Source organism: Triticum urartu, chromosome 2A, assembly GCF_056163025.1.
Source record: "Triticum urartu cultivar PI428250 chromosome 2A, HENAU_Tu73, whole genome shotgun sequence".
NCBI lineage: Eukaryota > Viridiplantae > Streptophyta > Magnoliopsida > Poales > Poaceae > Triticum > Triticum urartu.
This window is the reverse complement of record NC_141874.1, coordinates 98,426,965-98,444,799: the sequence shown is the minus strand read 5'-3', so window position 1 is coordinate 98,444,799 and position 17,835 is coordinate 98,426,965. Positions and strand designations below refer to the sequence as shown.

The window sequence follows — 17,835 nt, the reverse complement described above, 5'->3', positions numbered from 1 at the left end:
CGTCAGCAGGATTTATGACCGAATGATGTAATGTGAATGTTCTCTCTAGTTCCACTATGTAGACAAATATGTTAAAAAAAGTTGAGCTCGAAGATCACTTCAAACTGGGCGTGAGTTTCTTTCCTCGCATTCGTGCAATTTTGGAATTGAATTAAGGCGGGGATTCTGCCCTCCCCACCCAATGACCCAACCCCCCCCCTCACATAAAGTTTAAAAAAATGTGACAATGTTTATATAGATCATATTATTTGAATAACCTATGTTCCGTTCTTATCAACTTAAGTCATACATTCCATGAATTATGCATAAATATTTTTTCCTAAAATAAAATGATGAAATTGAAGACTATCTCTTTGCAACTAGACCAATCATCTTAATCAAGCAATCAAGGATCATGTAGCATGCCGTCAAGTTTCTTTGGTAGAATGCCTAGTACCCCACGCAATGATCCAACCACCCATCTCCACCCCTCACGTGAAAGTTTCAAAAAAATACTTGACAATGTTTATATACATCATATTATTTGAATAGCATATGTTTCTTCTTATCAACCTAAGTCTTACATTCTATGATTTGTGGTTACTTTTCAGATTTTAGTAGCTAAAAAATATCAGAATTATGCATAGATAGTTTTTCCTAAAATAAAATCATAAAAGTGAAGGCTATCTCTTTGCAACTAGACCAATCATCTTAATCAAGAAATCGAGGATTGCTTAGCATGCCATCACATTTCTTTCGCATAATGCCTAGTATGCATGTGGTTGCATTCATGTTGTTGGTTGATCATCACACAAATTATATGAATAATGAGGCTAAAATGGTGGTCATGTATTTAAAAGGATGTATTTTATCTATATGCTTCGTGACCTGGCTACATTTCTCATTCAAAATTTACACCCATACAAAACATCACAATTTCAATTAAATCACAATTTCAATCAAAATTTCAAGTATGAATCATAAACTTCATTGAGAACCAACAAACTCTTATCTCAGTCATTGAGGCAATTGCAATTTATCATAACATAGGAAAGAGTCAATATAAGAGCTTTTCAGCAAATCCACATACTCAACCATCTTTTAGTCTTTCACAATTGCTAACACTCATGCAATATTTATGGGTATGAAGTTTTAATCGGACACAGAGACAGATAGGGGCTTATAGTTTTGCCTTCCAACGTTTTACCTCAAGGGTAATGTCAACAATAATAGTTCATGAAGACTCACATCCAATTAGCTATATATATCAGGATCTTTCCAACACATTGTGCTTGCCAAAGGATAAAATGTAAAAAGGAAAGGTGAAGATCACCATGACTCTTATGTAAGGTAGAAGATAAAAAGTAAAAGATAGGCCCTTCGTAGAGGGAAGCAGAGGTTGTCATGCGCTTTTATGGTTGGATGCACGAAATCTTAATGCAAAAGAACGTCACTTTATATTGCCACTTGTGATATGGACCTTCATTATGCAGTCTGTCGCTTTTATTTCTTCCATATCACAAGATCGTATAAAGCTTATTTTCTCCGCACTAATAAGTCATACATATTCAGAGAGCAATTTTTATTGCTTGCACCGATGACAACTTACTTGAAGGATCTTACTCAATCCATAGGTAGATATGGTGGACTCTCATGGCAAAACTGGGTTTAGGGATATTTGGGAGCACAAGTAGTATCTCTACTTGGTGCGAAGCAATTGGCTAGCATGAGAGGGAAAGGCAAGCTCAACATGTTGGATAATCCATGACAATATAATTTATCTCAGATGTAAGAAAATATAACCATTACGTTGTCTTCCTTGTCCAACATCAACTCTTAGAATGTCATACTTTAATGAGTGCTCACAATCATAAAAGATGTCTAAGATAGTATATTTATATGTGAACCTCTCTTTCTTTATTACTTCCTATTAATTGCAACGATGACCAAAACTATGTTTGTCAACTCTCAACAACTTTTATTCATCATACTCTTTATATGTGAGCTCATTACTCTCCATAAGATCCATATGATCTCTTTGTTTCTTTTTATTTCTTCTCTTTCATTTTATTTAATTCCCTCAAGATCATAGCAAAATAATCAAGCCCTTGACTCAACACTAATCTTTATTATATAGCTCACGGACTCGATTACATAGGGGGATCATAAAGAAAAACTCACAACCAGATCATACTAAAACTTTGTTCTACTAGATCAAGATATTACTAAAAGGATCGAACTAAGAAAAATGGTAAAGATAAAAGTGATGGTAATACGATACCGGGGCACTCCCCCAAGCTTGGCAGTTGCCAAGGGGAGTACCATACCAGATACTCAGTTCTTCTTTGTTGGTGAAGAAGGTGGAGTTGTTGATGATGGATAGTCGCACATCGAGCGTAGGAGGTCCTCCAGCTTGCGGATAATGCCCTTGAGTGCGATGATATGCTCGTTCAACAAAATATTTTCGCATGTGAGATACTTGTTTTGTATACGGGCTAACTCAATCATCTTGAAAGCCTCGATCTCAGTTGGGGTAAGAAGATTGTGATCAAGTTGAAGGATGTCTTCTGCTGCCGGAACTTGGTCCTCTGTGGTATTCTTGATCCCTTCATCCTTGTTGATCTCCATAGGTTCTTCCCTCTTCAGCTCTATCTTCATTAGCCAAGCATCGTTGTCACCACTGTTGGAGGAGGGGGACGACATGATGCCTGGCCTTGACAACCCTGACAGAAGATAGCTCGAAACAAGAACAAAGGATATTTGCGTGATACGGTGGTCAAAACCTTCGGGAGATTATATAATGAATTTTTACCGACCAAAAGAAGTATCGTGCAAGAAAACGGAGTCCGAAAAGCGCATGAGGTGCCCACGAGGCAGGGGGCGCGCCCAGGGGGGTAGGGCGCACCTCCCACCCTCGTGGGAGCCTCGTGTCCTTTCCGGTCTGCTTCTTATTTTCCTATTTTTCTAAATATTCCAAAACAGAGAAAAATTGCCATTAGAACTGTTTTGGAGTCGGTTTACTTACCGTACCACATACCTATTCCTTTTCGAAGTCTGAAACATTCTGGAAAGTGTCCCTTATGTATTCGTCCGGAGTTACGGATTCAATAATATTAGTTTCAACATTTATAGGATTACCTGAGATATAATGTTTGATTCTTTGACCGTTCACCACCCTCGGATTTGTGCCTTCGAAGTTGTTGATTTTTATGGCACCGGAACAGTAGACCTCCTCGATTACGTAAGGGCCTTCCCATTTAGAGAGAAGTTTGCCTGCAAAAAACCTTAAACGAGAGTTGTATAGCAATACATAATCATCTACATTAAACTCACGCTTTTGTATCCTTTTGTCATGCCATCTTTTAACTTTTTCTTTAAACAGCTTGGCATTTTCATAAGCGTGGGTTCTTCATTCATCAAGTGAGATAATGTCAAATAACCTCTTCTCACCGGCAAGTTTTAAGTCATAGTTGAGCTCTTTAATGGCCCAATATGCCTTATGTTCTAGTTCAAGAGGTAAGTGACATGCTTTACCATAAACCATTTAATAAGGAGACATACCCATAGGATTTTTATATGCAGTTCTATAAGCCCATAATGCATCATCAAGTTTCTTGGACCAATTCATCCTAGATCTATTAACGGTCTTTTGCAAAATTAATTTGAGCTCTCTATTAGTCAATTTTACTTGACCACTAGACTGTGGGCGATAAGGAGATGCAATTCCATGATTAACATCATACTTAGCAAGCATTTTACGAAAGGCACCATGAATAAAATGTGAACCACCATCAGTCATTAAATATCTAGGGACTCCAAACCTTGGAAAAATAACTTCTTTAAGCATCTTAATAGAGGTGTTATGATCAACACTACTAGTTGGAATAGCTTCTACCCACTTAGTAACGTAATCAACAGCAACTAAAATATGTGTATACCCATTAGAGGAAGGAAAAGGCCCCATATAATCAAAGCCCCAAACATTAAATGGTTCAATAACAAGTGAATAATTCATAGGCATTTCTTGACGTCTACTAATATTACCAATTCTTTGACATTCATCACAATACAAGACAAACTTACGGGAATCCTTGAAGAGAGTGGGCCAATAAAAACCGGATTGCAATACCTTATGTGCAGTTCTATCTTCAGCATGGTGTCCTCCATAAGCCTCAGAGTGACACTTGCGTAGGATCTGTTCCTGTTCATGCTCAGGTACACAACGTCTAATAATACCATCTACTCCTTCTTTATAAAGATGTGGGTCATCCCAAAGCTAATGTCTCAAATCATAGAAGAAATTTTTCTTTTGCTGGTATGTGAAACTAGGTGGTATAAATTTAGCAACAATATAATTAGCATAATCAGCATACCATGGAGCAGTTCGAGAAGCATTTATGACATTTAATTGTTCATCAGGAAAGCTATCATCTATAGGTAGTGGCTCATCAAGAACATTTTCTAACCTAGACAAGTTGTCTGCAACGGGGTTCTCAGCTCCATTTCTATCAATAATATGCAAATCAAATTCTTATAGCAGGAGAACCCATCTAATAAGTCTAGGTTTAGCATCTTTCTTTTTCATAAGGTATTTAATACCAGCATGATTAGTGTGAATAGTTACTTTAGAATCAACAATATAAGGTTTGAACTTATCACAAGCGAAAACAACTGCTAAAAATTCTTTTTCAGTAGTAGCATAATTTCTCTGGGCATTGTCTAGAGTTTTGCTAGCATATTGAATAACATTTAATTTCTTATCAACTCTTTGCCCTAGAACAACACCTACAACACAATCACTAGCATCACACATAATTTCAAAGGGTAAATTCCAATCAGGTGGCTGAACAATAGGTGCAGAAATCAATGCTTTCTTAAGTATTTCAAATGCTTCTACACAATCATCATCAAAGACAAAAGGAATATCTTTTTGTAATAGATTAGTTAGAGGCCGAGAAATATTTGAGAAGTCATTAATGAACCTCCTATAAAAACTGGCGTGACCGAGGAAGCTTCTTATACCTTTAATGTCCTTGGGACATGACATCTTTTCAATAGCATCAGCTTTAGCTTTATCAACTTCAAAGCCTCTTTCAGAGATTTTATGCCCCAAGACAATACCTTCATTAACCATAAAGCGGCATTTCTCCCAATTCAAGACAAGATTAGTTTCTCCACATCTCTGCAAAACTCGATCAAGGTTGCTCAAGCAATCATCAAAAGAGGACCCATAAACAGAGAAATCATCCATGAATACCTCACATATATTTTCACAAAAATCATAGAATATAGCCATCATGCATCTTTGAAAGGTAGCAGGTGCATTACATAAACCAAAAGGCATATGTCTATAAGAAAAAGTACCGAAAGGGCAAGTAAAAGTGGTCTTTGATTGATCATGAGCTGACACAGGTATTTGAGAGAAGCCAGAGTAACCATCTAGAAAGAAAAAATGTGTATGTTTGTATAATCTTTCTAGAATTTGATCAATAAAAGGTAAGGGGTAATGATCTTTTTTAGTAGCCTTATTTAATTTGCGGAAATCAATTACCATCCTATAACCTGTAATAATTATTTGCGGAATCAATTCATCTTTATCATTAGGAACAACAGTAATACCTCCCTTCTTGGGGACACAATGAACATGACTTACCCACTGACTATCAGCAACGGGATAAATTATACCTGCCTCAAGGAGTTTTAATATTTCCTTTCTTGCCACTTCTTTCATCTTAGGATTCAGCCGTCGTTGATGATCAATAACTGGTTTGGTGTCTTCCTCCAAATTTATTTTGTGTTGACATAGAGTGGGACTAATGCCCTTAAGATCATCAAGAGTATATCCAATAGCAGCACGGTGCTTCTTCAGAGTATTCAATAATTTCTCTTCCTCCTTCTCTGAAAGGTTAGCATTAATAATAATAGGATATATCTTCTTTTCATCAAGATAAGCATATTTAAGAGTATCAGGTAATGGTTTAAGCTCAAACACGGGATCACCTTTGGGTGGAGGAGGATCCCCTAGGATTTCAACAGGCAAGTTGTGTTTCATAATAGGTCCCTGTTTAAAGAATACTTCATCTATTTCCCTTCTTTCACTCATAAACATATCATTTTCATGGTCTAGCAAATATTGTTCTAATGGATCAGTAGGAGGCACGACAATAGAAGCAAGACCAATAATTTCATCTTTACTAGGTAATTCTTTATCATGGGGTTGTCTATGAAATTTAGAAAAAATAAACTCATGAGACATATCCCCTAAACTAACAGAAATAATATCCTTATTGCAATCTATCTTAACATTAACAGTATTCAAGAAGGGTCTACCAAATATAATGGGACAAAAGCTATCTTGAGGGGAACCAAGAACAAGAAAATCGGCAGGATATTTAGCCTTCCCACACAAGACTTCAACATCTCTAACAATCCCAATCGGTGAAATAGTATCTCTATTGGCAAGCTTAATGGTAATATCAATACCTTCTATTTCAGCCGGTGCAATATCATGCATAATTTCTTTGTATAAGCAAATAGGTATTGCACTAGCACTAGCACCCATATCACATAAGCCATGATAACAATGGTCTCCTATTTTAACAGAAATAACAGGCGTGCCTACGACAGGTCTATGTTTATCTTTAGCACCAGGTTTAGCAATTCTAGCAGTCTCATCACAGAAGTAAATAACCTGCCCATCAATATTATCGGCCAAGAGATCTTTAACCATAGCAACATTAGGTTCAACTTTAACTTGCTTAGGGGGTTTAGGTGTCTTAATATTACTTTTTTGACCACAGTTGAAGCTTTAGCATGATTCTTTATTCTAACAGAGAAAGGTGGTTTCTCAACATAAGCAATAGGAACAATAGGATCATTATAAGTGATAGTCTTTTCTTCAACTTTAATAGGTGAAACTACTTTTACTTAAATGGGAGGATTATATTTAAATCACTTCACTTTAGGGAGATCAACATGAGTAGCAAAGGATTCACAGAAAGAAGCTACTATCTCAGAGTCAAGTCCATATTTAGTGCTAAATTTGCGGAAAACGTCGGTATCCATAAAAGATTTAACACAATCAAACTTAGGTGTTATACCTGACTCCTTACCTTCATCGAGATCCCAATCTTCAGAGTTGCGTTTAATTCTCTCCAATAAATTCCATTTGTATTCAATAGTCTTCATCATAAAGGAACCAGTACAAGAAGTATCGAGCATGGAGCGATTGTTGTCAGAAAGCCGAGCATAAAAATTTTGAATAATCATTTCTCTTGAGAGCTCATGATTGGGGCATGAATATAACATTGACTTAAGCCTCCCCCAAGCTTGAGTGATGCTTTCTCCTTCGCGAGGCCAAAAATTATATATATAATTATGATCACGATGAACAAGATGCATAGGATAAAACTTCTGATGAAATTCCAATTTCAATCGCTTATAGTCCCATGATCCCATATCATCACATAGCCTATACCATGTCAATGCATCTCCCTTCAAAGATAAAGAGAAGACCTTCTTCTTGATAACATCATCGGGCATACCTGCAAGCTTAAATAATCCACAAACTTCATCCACATAGATTAAGTGTAAGTCGGGATGCAATGTTCCATGTCCCGCAAAAGGATTAGCTAGCAGTTTCTCTATCATACCCGAAGGAATTTCGAAGTAAACATTTTCATTTCCAGTAGGTCTAGTAGGTTGAGGAGCAACTATTTGCTCTACCGGTCGGGGTGAAGATACCCCGAACAAGCCCCTCAAAGGATTACTTTCCATAGTAACAAGTGACAGTAAATTTCAGCACACTATATAAATTTTTCCTTACCAAATTCTACCTACCAAAGGCGCTTTACTCCCCGGCGACGGCGCCAGAAAAGAGTCTTGATGACCCATAAGTATAGGGTATATATCATAGTCCTTTTGATAAGTAAGAGTGTCGAATCCAACGAGGAGTAGAAGGAAATGATAAGCGGTTTTCAGCAAGGTATTCTCTGCAAGCACTGAAATTATCAGTAACAGATAGTTTTGTGATAAGCTAATTTGTAACGAGTAGCAAGTAATAAAAGTAAATAAGGTGCATCAAGATGGCCCAATCCTTTTTGTAACAAAGGACAAGCCTGGACAAACTCTGATATGAAGGAAAGCGCTCCCGAGGACACATGTGAATTATCGTCAAGCTAGTTTTCATCACGATCATATGATTCGCGTTCGGTACTTTGATAATCTTATATGTGGGTGGACCGGTGCTTGTGTACTGTCCTTACTTGGACAAGCATCCCACTTATGATTAACCCCTATTGCAAGCATCCGCAACTACAACAGAAATATTAAGGTAAACCTAACCATAGCATGAAACATATGGATCCAAATCAGCCCTTACGAAGCAACGCATAAACTAGGGTTTAAGCTTCTGTCACTCTAGCAACCCATCATCTACTTATTACTTCCCAATGCCTCCCTCTAGGCCCAAACAATGGTGAAGTGTCATGTAGTCGACGTTCACATGACACCACTAGAGGGATGACAACATACATCTCATCAAAATATCGAACGAATACCAAATTCACATGACTACTAATAGCAAGACTTCTCCCATGTCCTCAGGAACAAACATAACTACTCACAAAGCATATTCATGTTCATAATCAGAGGGGTATTAACATGCATAATGGATCTGAACATATGATCTTCCACCAAGTAAACCAACTAGCATCAACTACAAGGAGTAATCAACACTACTAGCAACCCACAGGTACCAATCTGAGGTTTGGATACAAAGATTGGACACAAGAGATGAACTAGGGCTTGAGATGAGATGGTGCTGGTGAAGATGTTGATGGAGATTGACCCCCTTCCGATGAGAGGATCATTGGTGATGACGATGGTGATGATTTCCCCCTCCCGGAGGGAAGTTTCCCCGACAGAACAGCTCCACCAGAGCCTAGACTGGTTCCGCCAAGGTTCCGCCTCGCGGCGGCGGAGTCTCGTCCCGAAAGCTTGCTTATGATTTTTTCCTCGATGAAAGACTCCATATAGCAGAAGATGGGCATCGGAGGGCCACCAGGGGGCCCACGAGGCAGGGGTAGGGCGCGCCCCCACCCTCGTGGCCAGGGTGTGGCCCTCCTCTGGAACTTCTTGCGCTCGGTATTTTTATATATTCTAGAAATAGCCTCCGTGAACTTTCAGGACTTTTGGAGCTGTGCAGAATAGGTCTCTAATATTTGCTCCTTTTCCCGCCCAGAATCCCAGCTGCCGGCATTCTCCCTCTTCATGTAAACCTTGTAAAATAAGAGAGAATAGGCATAAGTATTGTGACATAATATGTAATAACAACCCATGATGCAATAAATATCGATATAAAAGCATGATGCAAAATGGATGTATCAACTCCCCCAAGCTTAGACCTCACTTGTCCTCCAAGCGAAAGCCGAAATCGAAAAATATGTCCACATGTTTGGAGATAGAGGTGTCGATAAAATAAAATACTGACATGAGGGCATCATGATCATTCTTAGAATAACAATATATATATATAGTCATATGATCTCTTATGCTAAAGTAACAATTCAATCACAATTTCAAGTATGAATCATAAACTTCATTGAGAACCAACAAACTCTAATCTCAGTCACTGAGGTAATTGCAATTTATCATAACATAAGAAAGAGTCAATATAAGAGCTTTTCAGCAAATCCACATACTCAACCATCTTTTAGTCTTTCACAATTGCTAACACTGATACAATATTTATGGGTATGAAGTTTTAATCGGACACAGAGACAGATGGGGGCTTATAGTTTTGCCTCCCAATGTTTTACCTCAAGGGTAATGTCAACAATAATAGTTCATGAAGACTCACATCCAATTAGCTATATATATCAGGATCTTTCCAACACATTGTGCTTGCCAAAGGATCAACTTGTGAGTTTCGTGACCTCATGAACTTATGCATATGGGTTGGCACACGTTTTCGTCTTGACTCTCCGGTAGAAACTTTGGGGCACTCCTTGAAGTTCTTTGTGTTGGTTGAATAGATGAATCTGAGATTGTGTGATGTATATCGTATAATCATATCCACGGATACTTGAGGTGACATTGGAGTATCTAGGTGACATTAGGGTTTTGGTTGATTTGTGTCTTAAGGTGTTATTTTAGTACGAACTCTTGAATAGATCGATCAGAAAGAATAACTTTGAGGTGGTTTCTTACCCTACCATAATCTCTTCGTTCGTTCTCCGCTATTAGTGACTTTGGAGTGACTCTTTGTTGCATGTTGAGGGATAGTTATATGATCCAATTATGTTATTATTTTTGAGAGAACTTGCACTAGTGAAAGTATGAACCCTAGGCCTTGTTTCCTAGCATTGCAATACCGTTTACGCTCACTTTTACTACTTGCTATCTTGCTGTTTTTATATTTTTTCAGATTACAAAAACCTATATCTATAATCCATATTGCACTTGTATCACCATCTCTTCGTCGAACTAGTGCGCCTATACAATTTACCATTGTATTGGGTGTGTTGGGGACACAAGAGACTCTTTGTTATTTGGTTGCAGGGTTGTTTGAGAGAGACCATCTTCATCCTACGCCTCTCACGGATTGATAAACTTTAGGTCATCCACTTGAGGGAATTTGTTGTTGTCCTATAAACCTATGCACTTGGAGGCCCAACAACGTCTACAAGAAGAAGGTTGTGTAGTAGACATTAGGGTGATATCAGAACGGTCATGCGTGAGAGGACCTTTCACCGTTAAGGGTGCCATGCGGCACTAGCACCGCAAATGCTGCTACCCAAGCTTGAACACGACTAGACATCATGTGTACCAACACGCATTGATGTCTTCGACTCGTATTGCTGCACACATATCGATTCAACATGCGCCCGAACCTCAAATGCAAAAAAATCTCAACTAATACTCCCGCCCGATGTGTAAATTGTGCAGGAGTCCCGAAATGATCCCTTCTTCAAATGCAGCTTCAGCAACTCGATTTGGCAAAAGGTTGCCACGTGCCCACTTTCTAGTCAATCAGTGATCTCTGGTGGGCTTTGTGACCCCTCAGCTACCCGATGCACTAAAACTCTTTGTCTTACTCATGGTGCTTTTGAATTTTTGAGTTGTGTGAAACATGAAAATCTTTCGTCGACAGGATTTAGCCCTGAATGATGTAATGAGAATGTTCTATCTGATTCCACCTCGTGGACAAATCTTCTAAAAAAGCTGAGCTCGAAGGTCACGCCAAACTGTGGCATGAGTTTCTTTCCTCGCATTCGCGCAATTTTGGAATTGAATCAAGGCGGGAATTCTGCCCTCCCCACACAACCACCCCCCATGTGAAAGTTTTTTTAACGTGACAATGTTTATATAAATCATATTATTTCAATAGCATCTGTTTTGTTTTTATCAACCCAAGTTGTACATTCCATGTTGTGTGGCTACTTTTTAGATTTTAGTAGATAATAAATATCATAATTATGCATAGGCAGTTTTTCCTAAATAAAATCATGAAAGTGAAGGCTATCTCTTTGCAACTAGACCAATCATCTTAGTTAAGCAATCGAGATTATTTAGCATGCCATCAAGTTTCTTTGGTAGAATGCCTAGTATGCACGTGGTTGCATTCATGTTGTTGGTTGATCATCACACATATTATATAAATATTAAACGACTAAAATGGTTTTCATGTATTTAAAAGGATGTATTTTATCTAAATGTTTTGTGACACGCTACATTTCTCATTCAAAATTTACACCCATACAAAACATCAATGGCATGCGCATTTTTTGGATACGAAGAACAGAATAGTTTAAACATGTAAAAATAGTGTGCATTCATTATTGAGGAAACAATCTTTGTGTAGATGCTTAGCCATGTGGCTACATAAATTTTACACGCATGCAAACATATCAATGAGACATGCACATTTTGGATGTAGAACTGGAAGATAGGGATTTGATCTACTTTTTCCCATATAAAAATATAATTTTTATCCAAACTGCTACAAGAAGAAAATAAAATATAGGTGTATATGATTGTCTATGTTGTTACATTTCTCATTTGAAAGTTACACACGTGCAAACATGTCAACCGGATGTATGTGTTTTGGATGTGGGACTATAAATATATGAATTCATTCTCCCTTTTTAGAGTAAATTTTAGAAATAGAAGTATGCCACAAGACAATGTACTGAACTAAGAGAACACGGGAAAATATATGGCTCAAATATATTGTGGTTTCTTAGTGCGCAACATTGCCCTTGCGCGGGGGGGGGGGGGGGGGGGGGGGGTGTCTCATGTTAATGAATTAGCTAGCTCAATTATTGTCATCCACCCTCTTATATGGAAAATCTTCGTCTTGAATTGAGAGGCTATGCTTGGCCGGTTACCTATTTTTTTAAATATATTTTCAGTGGATACATTATATTGATGATTTCTCCTCTCCCTTGTCTGTGAACGGATAATTTGCTTTTCTTAAGAAATGTTGTCAAAGAATTTGAAGTGATAATATTTACATAGATTTTATTATTTGAGATCACACGTGTTTTACTCTTATCAAACACAATCGCAACATCCCAAGCAGTGTGGTTAACTTGGATATTTTAGGTGAACTACTGGATCTTTAAAAAAAAAATCAATGCTGTGCGTATCTTTGGATACGGAGATCAAAAGGGTTTAAACGCATATAAATAGTGTACATTCATCTATGAAAAAAAAACCATACCAATGAGACGTGTATTTTTCGATGCAGGACTAGAAAGCACGAGTTTCTTCTCTTTTTCTATAGAAAAAACACACCAAAAGGCTCAAAGATGCCCTGAAACGATGCACTGAACTAAGAGAACAGAAGAAAAATGTCACATTCCTCACGTCGGGTCCTACTACTAGTAGAGGAGAAGGAAAACAACATGCGAAGAAACCTCATGCGGGCCATCTCCAGCGGGGTCGCACAAGAGGACTACAAAACCGACCCGTGCATGCACCTGGCGGTCAAAGCAGAAGAAAGAAAAAACGCATGCACGCAGACGCAGCTGCGCTATGTGCCAAGGCCAATTTTCCATGAGTTGACCTGCGCAGCGCAGCCCCTGCTCGCCAGCCTAACAACGTAATTAAACATAGCATTCATTCACATAGCTAGCTCACCGGTGAGGTCACCAGAGACCACGGGGAGTAGACTCCGTACTTTGTGCCACGGCACGGCAGGTGACTCGTCATCAATGACAGTCCGTGCGAGGAGGAGGAGGAGGAGGGGATACCGAAACCCGTGGATCCGTTCTGATTACGTGGGCTGGGCAGGCGGAAGTAACCGAAGAAGAAAAGGAAATCCCTGATCCCATATGGGCCTCAGTACTGCCACTGACCAAAATTGGGCCATTTCTAGGTTGGTTTACAGGGGGGACGGTGCAGCGGCATATCCCCATTTCCTGAAGAGAAGAAGGCAACGTAGGTAGATCCGGCCGCGCAGCTGCAGCGTGTGACGTCCGTCCTCGCCAACGGGACCGCCCTACTGCATTGCGTTGCACTGCTGAGTGCTGAGCAGGTGACAGCATTTTTTTTCGACAAGCTGCCGTACCAGCAGCTTTTTGATTGGGCGAGGGCGGCCGTCACTCGCCCGTGGGCCACACCGCAGCAGGCCGGCCTTCGTGCGCCTGCGCCGAATTAACCGAGCGGGACGGTTAAAAACGAGCGATCCTCCGCGCCGCGCAGGGAAACCAGCGGCCGGCGCGGGACAGGCGAAAACGCAGCGCGGCGCGCGCGTTCTTTTGCGGCCACGCACCCGTGGCGGGCGGCGCGGGGGGCGTCGGGTTTTCGCTTTGCTGCCCGTGCCGACGGACGGTGTGAGCCTCAGCCTGAGCCAGCCAGCGCCCAGCGGGGGCTCCGGCCCGAGCGCCCCACGTGGTGCCGCCACCCCGACCGGGAGGGCAGCGCGCAGAAGTTTCGTTTCGTTCCGTACGCTGCGCCAGCTCGTGAGCAACAGGCAACAGCGGCAGCGCAGGACCAGACCGGGCGCGTGGACTGTGCCCCCGCCCGCGCGTGTGACCAGACCTGGTCAGGCGTCAGGGTGCCCGGCTGCGGCTGGGGTCAATTCAGCGGGACGCGTACGCAGGCCGCGGTGGCGCCAGGTGTCGGCTTCCGGTCGCTCTCCCCGCCCGCGTCGTGGTACCGTGTGGGGGCTCGCTGCTGTCCCCCGCCGGTTCACTGAATCGGCTGAGCGAGGAGGAGGACGCATCAGCGCTCGGCAGATGTGTTCGCCCGAGCGCTGCGTGTCCACTGACCACTGACCACTGCGTTTCCGTAAGAAGCTGTGTCTACGTAATCGTACTGCAACATCTACGAAACTTGTGCAAGCATGCTACACGTGTTGTGGGCTTTGTGGCGATAACATAAGCAGCCACGCCTCGTTACTGTCTACGGAACAAGACCTTACCTGCTCTTCTTGTTGCAACCCGCGGTTCGTTGAGCAGCCCGGCTTGACAGTTGACACCGACGCCTCCGGCTCACGGTTAATTTGACTCCGGCGCGCACTCACGCTCGTGATAATTTATTACCAGTGCGTTCCTCGCTAACCATCCATAAATTTATCTCCTCACAATGACCAGTCGCCGTCACGCAACAGTATGGTATGGCACGGTTAAAAACCATTTTCCGGCGAGGTGCTGCCGATCGGCGATATGATCGACACCTGGGTCTCTTATCCGCCGGAGGCAAAACTCGCCGGGGCCCGGGGGAGGGCAATTATATACGTACCTATATATCCCGTTGCGGTATGTGCGTAGGCGGTAGAGATTGCTAGCCCACAAGTTTCGCCTCCCCGATTGGGCGGTGCTGACGGCGACACGGCACGACGGGAAGGAATCCAAAAGTCTCAGCTTCGACAGCTGCCTCTCGCGACAAGGATGCCTCCTCCTTGGGGTTTTCGTTTTAGTATATATCGTTTTCCCGATCACTCCGTGCCGTCCAACCAGATATGGATGCCAGGTGCCCGATTGCCACATCCTGATACCCTGACTCATCTCATCTTCCCTACAGCAGTTTATTCAGCAACACCTTTACACACGAAAAGCTTCAGTAGGTTTTATTTTAAATTTAAAATTCAGAAACAGCATATTTGAACGTAATTTGAACAGTGTTCACCGTCGAGGAGTCTCCAGCATGGGAGGGGGGCTCCTTTATTACCAGATGCACCGTGCGATTGTTGTTGAGTTGTTTTAAAGGCGATGGCTCGTGGTGGTGGTGGATATTTCGTGGCTCAGCTCAAAGGAAAAAGGGAGAGATGTCGACGGCCACCGGTTTGCGTCGCGAGTGCGGCCCTCTGACGGCGCCCCTTGCTTGCGTGCGTGCTGCTTATCCGTTGGCCTCGCTCGTCCTTGGCTCGGTTGCAGCGAGCTTTAGGTCTCTGCTTTTGCAACCAGAAGCCATGCTAGTGGGTAAGCTGAAAAGCTTTGCCTTCGCTCCAAAGAAAAGCTTTCGGCCTCTCGCTGACTCTCGTTTTGGGCTCAACTTTGTTGGCCTGTTGGGTGCGTCTATAGCTCGCTTGTAGCGAGATAGACCGTCGCCGAGAGCTCCTCCCGGCGGCTCGTTGCACGCTCATGCTGGCCGGTCCAACAGCGCGAGGTCGCTCGCTCGCCGGTTGGTTCGATTGGGTTACCGGTGGAGAGATTGACAGACGGCCTAATTGTAATTGACCGGTCAACCGTTCATTAACCATGGACTTTCTCATTTTTTAAGATGCTTAAAAATTCAGGAAATTCAAAAGAAATTCCCACGAATTTAAGAAAAGTTCATGATTTGGTAAAAATGTTCATGACTCGAGAAATTTCCAGAAATTCAAAGAAGTTTACAAAATATGAAAAATAATTATGAATTTCAAAAAAATTTCGAACTCGAGAAATGTTCATGGATTCGGAATAATTCATGAAATTTGAACAAGCTCATGACCTCGTGAAATTTTCATGAAATTAAAAAATGTTCATGGATTACGAAAAAGTTCATAGATTTGAACAAATTTCACCAATTTGGAAAAAGTTTCTGACATTTCAAAAAGTTCACGAGTTCATACGAAGTTCACGAATTCAGGAAAAGTACATGAATTTGGAAAAAAAATCATATAAGTTCAATAAAATCTTCAAGGATTTGAAAAGGTCTATTTTTTGCAAAATAGAAAGATTCACGCATTTGAAGAAGTTCACATATTTGGAAAACAAAGTCGTGCATTTTCTAATGTTGACAAAAACAAGAAAATAAGAATAAGAAACATCGGAAGACCAGACTTTGAAGCTACTGGAATCCTCCCAAAACCAGGCTGCACCAGTGGCTCGTGAACTTAGCATAAATGCTGCGGGTGTACAGAAGCAAACGTGAAAAAAAATTAAATGGGCCGACCCAGGACAGAGGAGATGTGCGCCAGTTTGTGGAATAGGCTGTAACTGAGGGCACCAAAATAGGTTTTGGGACCGTCGCCTCACCTGAAGAGCGGCGTGGTCATGGCCTATCCTAGTAATGACGGTCACCACCTTGATGCTCGAGACCAATTTCTCCCACGACGAGCTCGACGATTCCCGCAACATCGGCATACAACTCGACATGCCCAACCTACGCTCCTTCCGCAACAAGGGGTTCCCCGTCAAGCTCTCGCTCACAATGTCGGCGCCAGGGCTGGCACAAGTCTACCTTGACACCAATCGCCGTGAGAGGGGCTTCTATAAGTGCGAGCCTGCGGCTCCCATGCTCGCGAGCTTCTCCAGCACAAGGGCCCTCAAGCTGCACCTCAACGCCATCGTGGAGATCGTCTCGGACCCCAATGACGAATATGGCGACCAAAATCCTGGTGAGGCCATCATCCTGCCTACCTTCGTGAACCTCGAGCTCCTCGTAATACGTGGGACCTTCAAGTATCGGAATAGCAGCACGGCGTTGGCATTGTCCACGCTACTCCGCGCCTGCCCTGCCATGTCGGAGCTCCGGCTCAAGCTAAACATGACGCGGGACTACCACTACGATCGCAAGATCGAGGAACGAGAAGCCGGAGGCCCCTTCGCCCAGTCGGTGGAAAGGTTCAAGAGGCTCGTGTCCATGTGTGGTGAACACCGCGATGACGTGGAGCGTGACGCAGTCTCGGACCTCCCGGAACCCTTCACCAATAGCTGCGCATTCGGGTGTCTGAGGACGAGCCTACGGAAGGTGACGTTGCAATTGAAGTCCAAGGAGCCCAATTGCTTTTGGGTGCAGCTAGCCAAGTTCCTCGTGGAGAACGCCATGGTGCTCGAGGAGATGCACATTGAGGATGGGAACCAGTTTTGGCCAGACCACCTCCAGGACAAGCTAGCGAGATGGAGGGTTGACGCGTTCCGAAGGAAGAACCTGTCGGACATGGCCGCTGGCTTTCAATTCTACCAGATAGCTAATCCTGTTGAAGAACCCGATGTACATTATTGATACCAGTTGGAATGCACGTATAGAATCCACGAAATGCAAATTGATATTATCTCTGTCTCAAATTAATTATCTTACATTTGTGTATACGAAGGGAGTATAAAACTAAGTATGACTAGCACATATACCCGTGCATTACAATGGGAGAAAAAAATATGCATTTAAAGTTAGTGAGAATTATATTTGGAAGCAAAACCCTGTGTGCATGTGAAAATGAAACATTTAGCTTCTCCGTTTCGCGGGTGTGAAATAATCAATCCGCTATTTTTCATTCATTGATCAAGGTCATTTAAGAGTTTTGTTACAACATTGTACGCCAGAGAAGGCTCATAAATTATTCGATCGACTTTTCCTTTCAGTCGAGGAGATTTTAAGGTATGAAGTTTCTGGATATTGCTAGAAACATGACCTATTTTTTAAGGA

The 17,835-nt window shown here is 41.9% G+C and overlaps 1 protein-coding gene across 1 annotated transcript; it reads left to right on the top strand.

Moving 5' to 3' along the window:
- Positions 1-16,458: 16,458 nt before the first annotated feature.
- LOC147984066 (uncharacterized) lies at positions 16,459-17,431 on the top strand. The gene has a single exon (XM_087539672.1). The coding sequence runs from the start codon at positions 16,480-16,482 to the stop codon at positions 17,413-17,415; it is 936 nt and encodes a 311-aa protein (XP_087395798.1). The 5' UTR covers positions 16,459-16,479; the 3' UTR covers positions 17,416-17,431.
- Positions 17,432-17,835: the final 404 nt, after the last annotated feature.

What these genes read in the sequence shown, in the direction of transcription:
- LOC147984066 (XM_087539672.1), top strand. Translation starts at nt 16,480, where the DNA reads ATGACGGTCACCACCTTGATGCTCGAGACCAATTTCTCCCACGACGAG.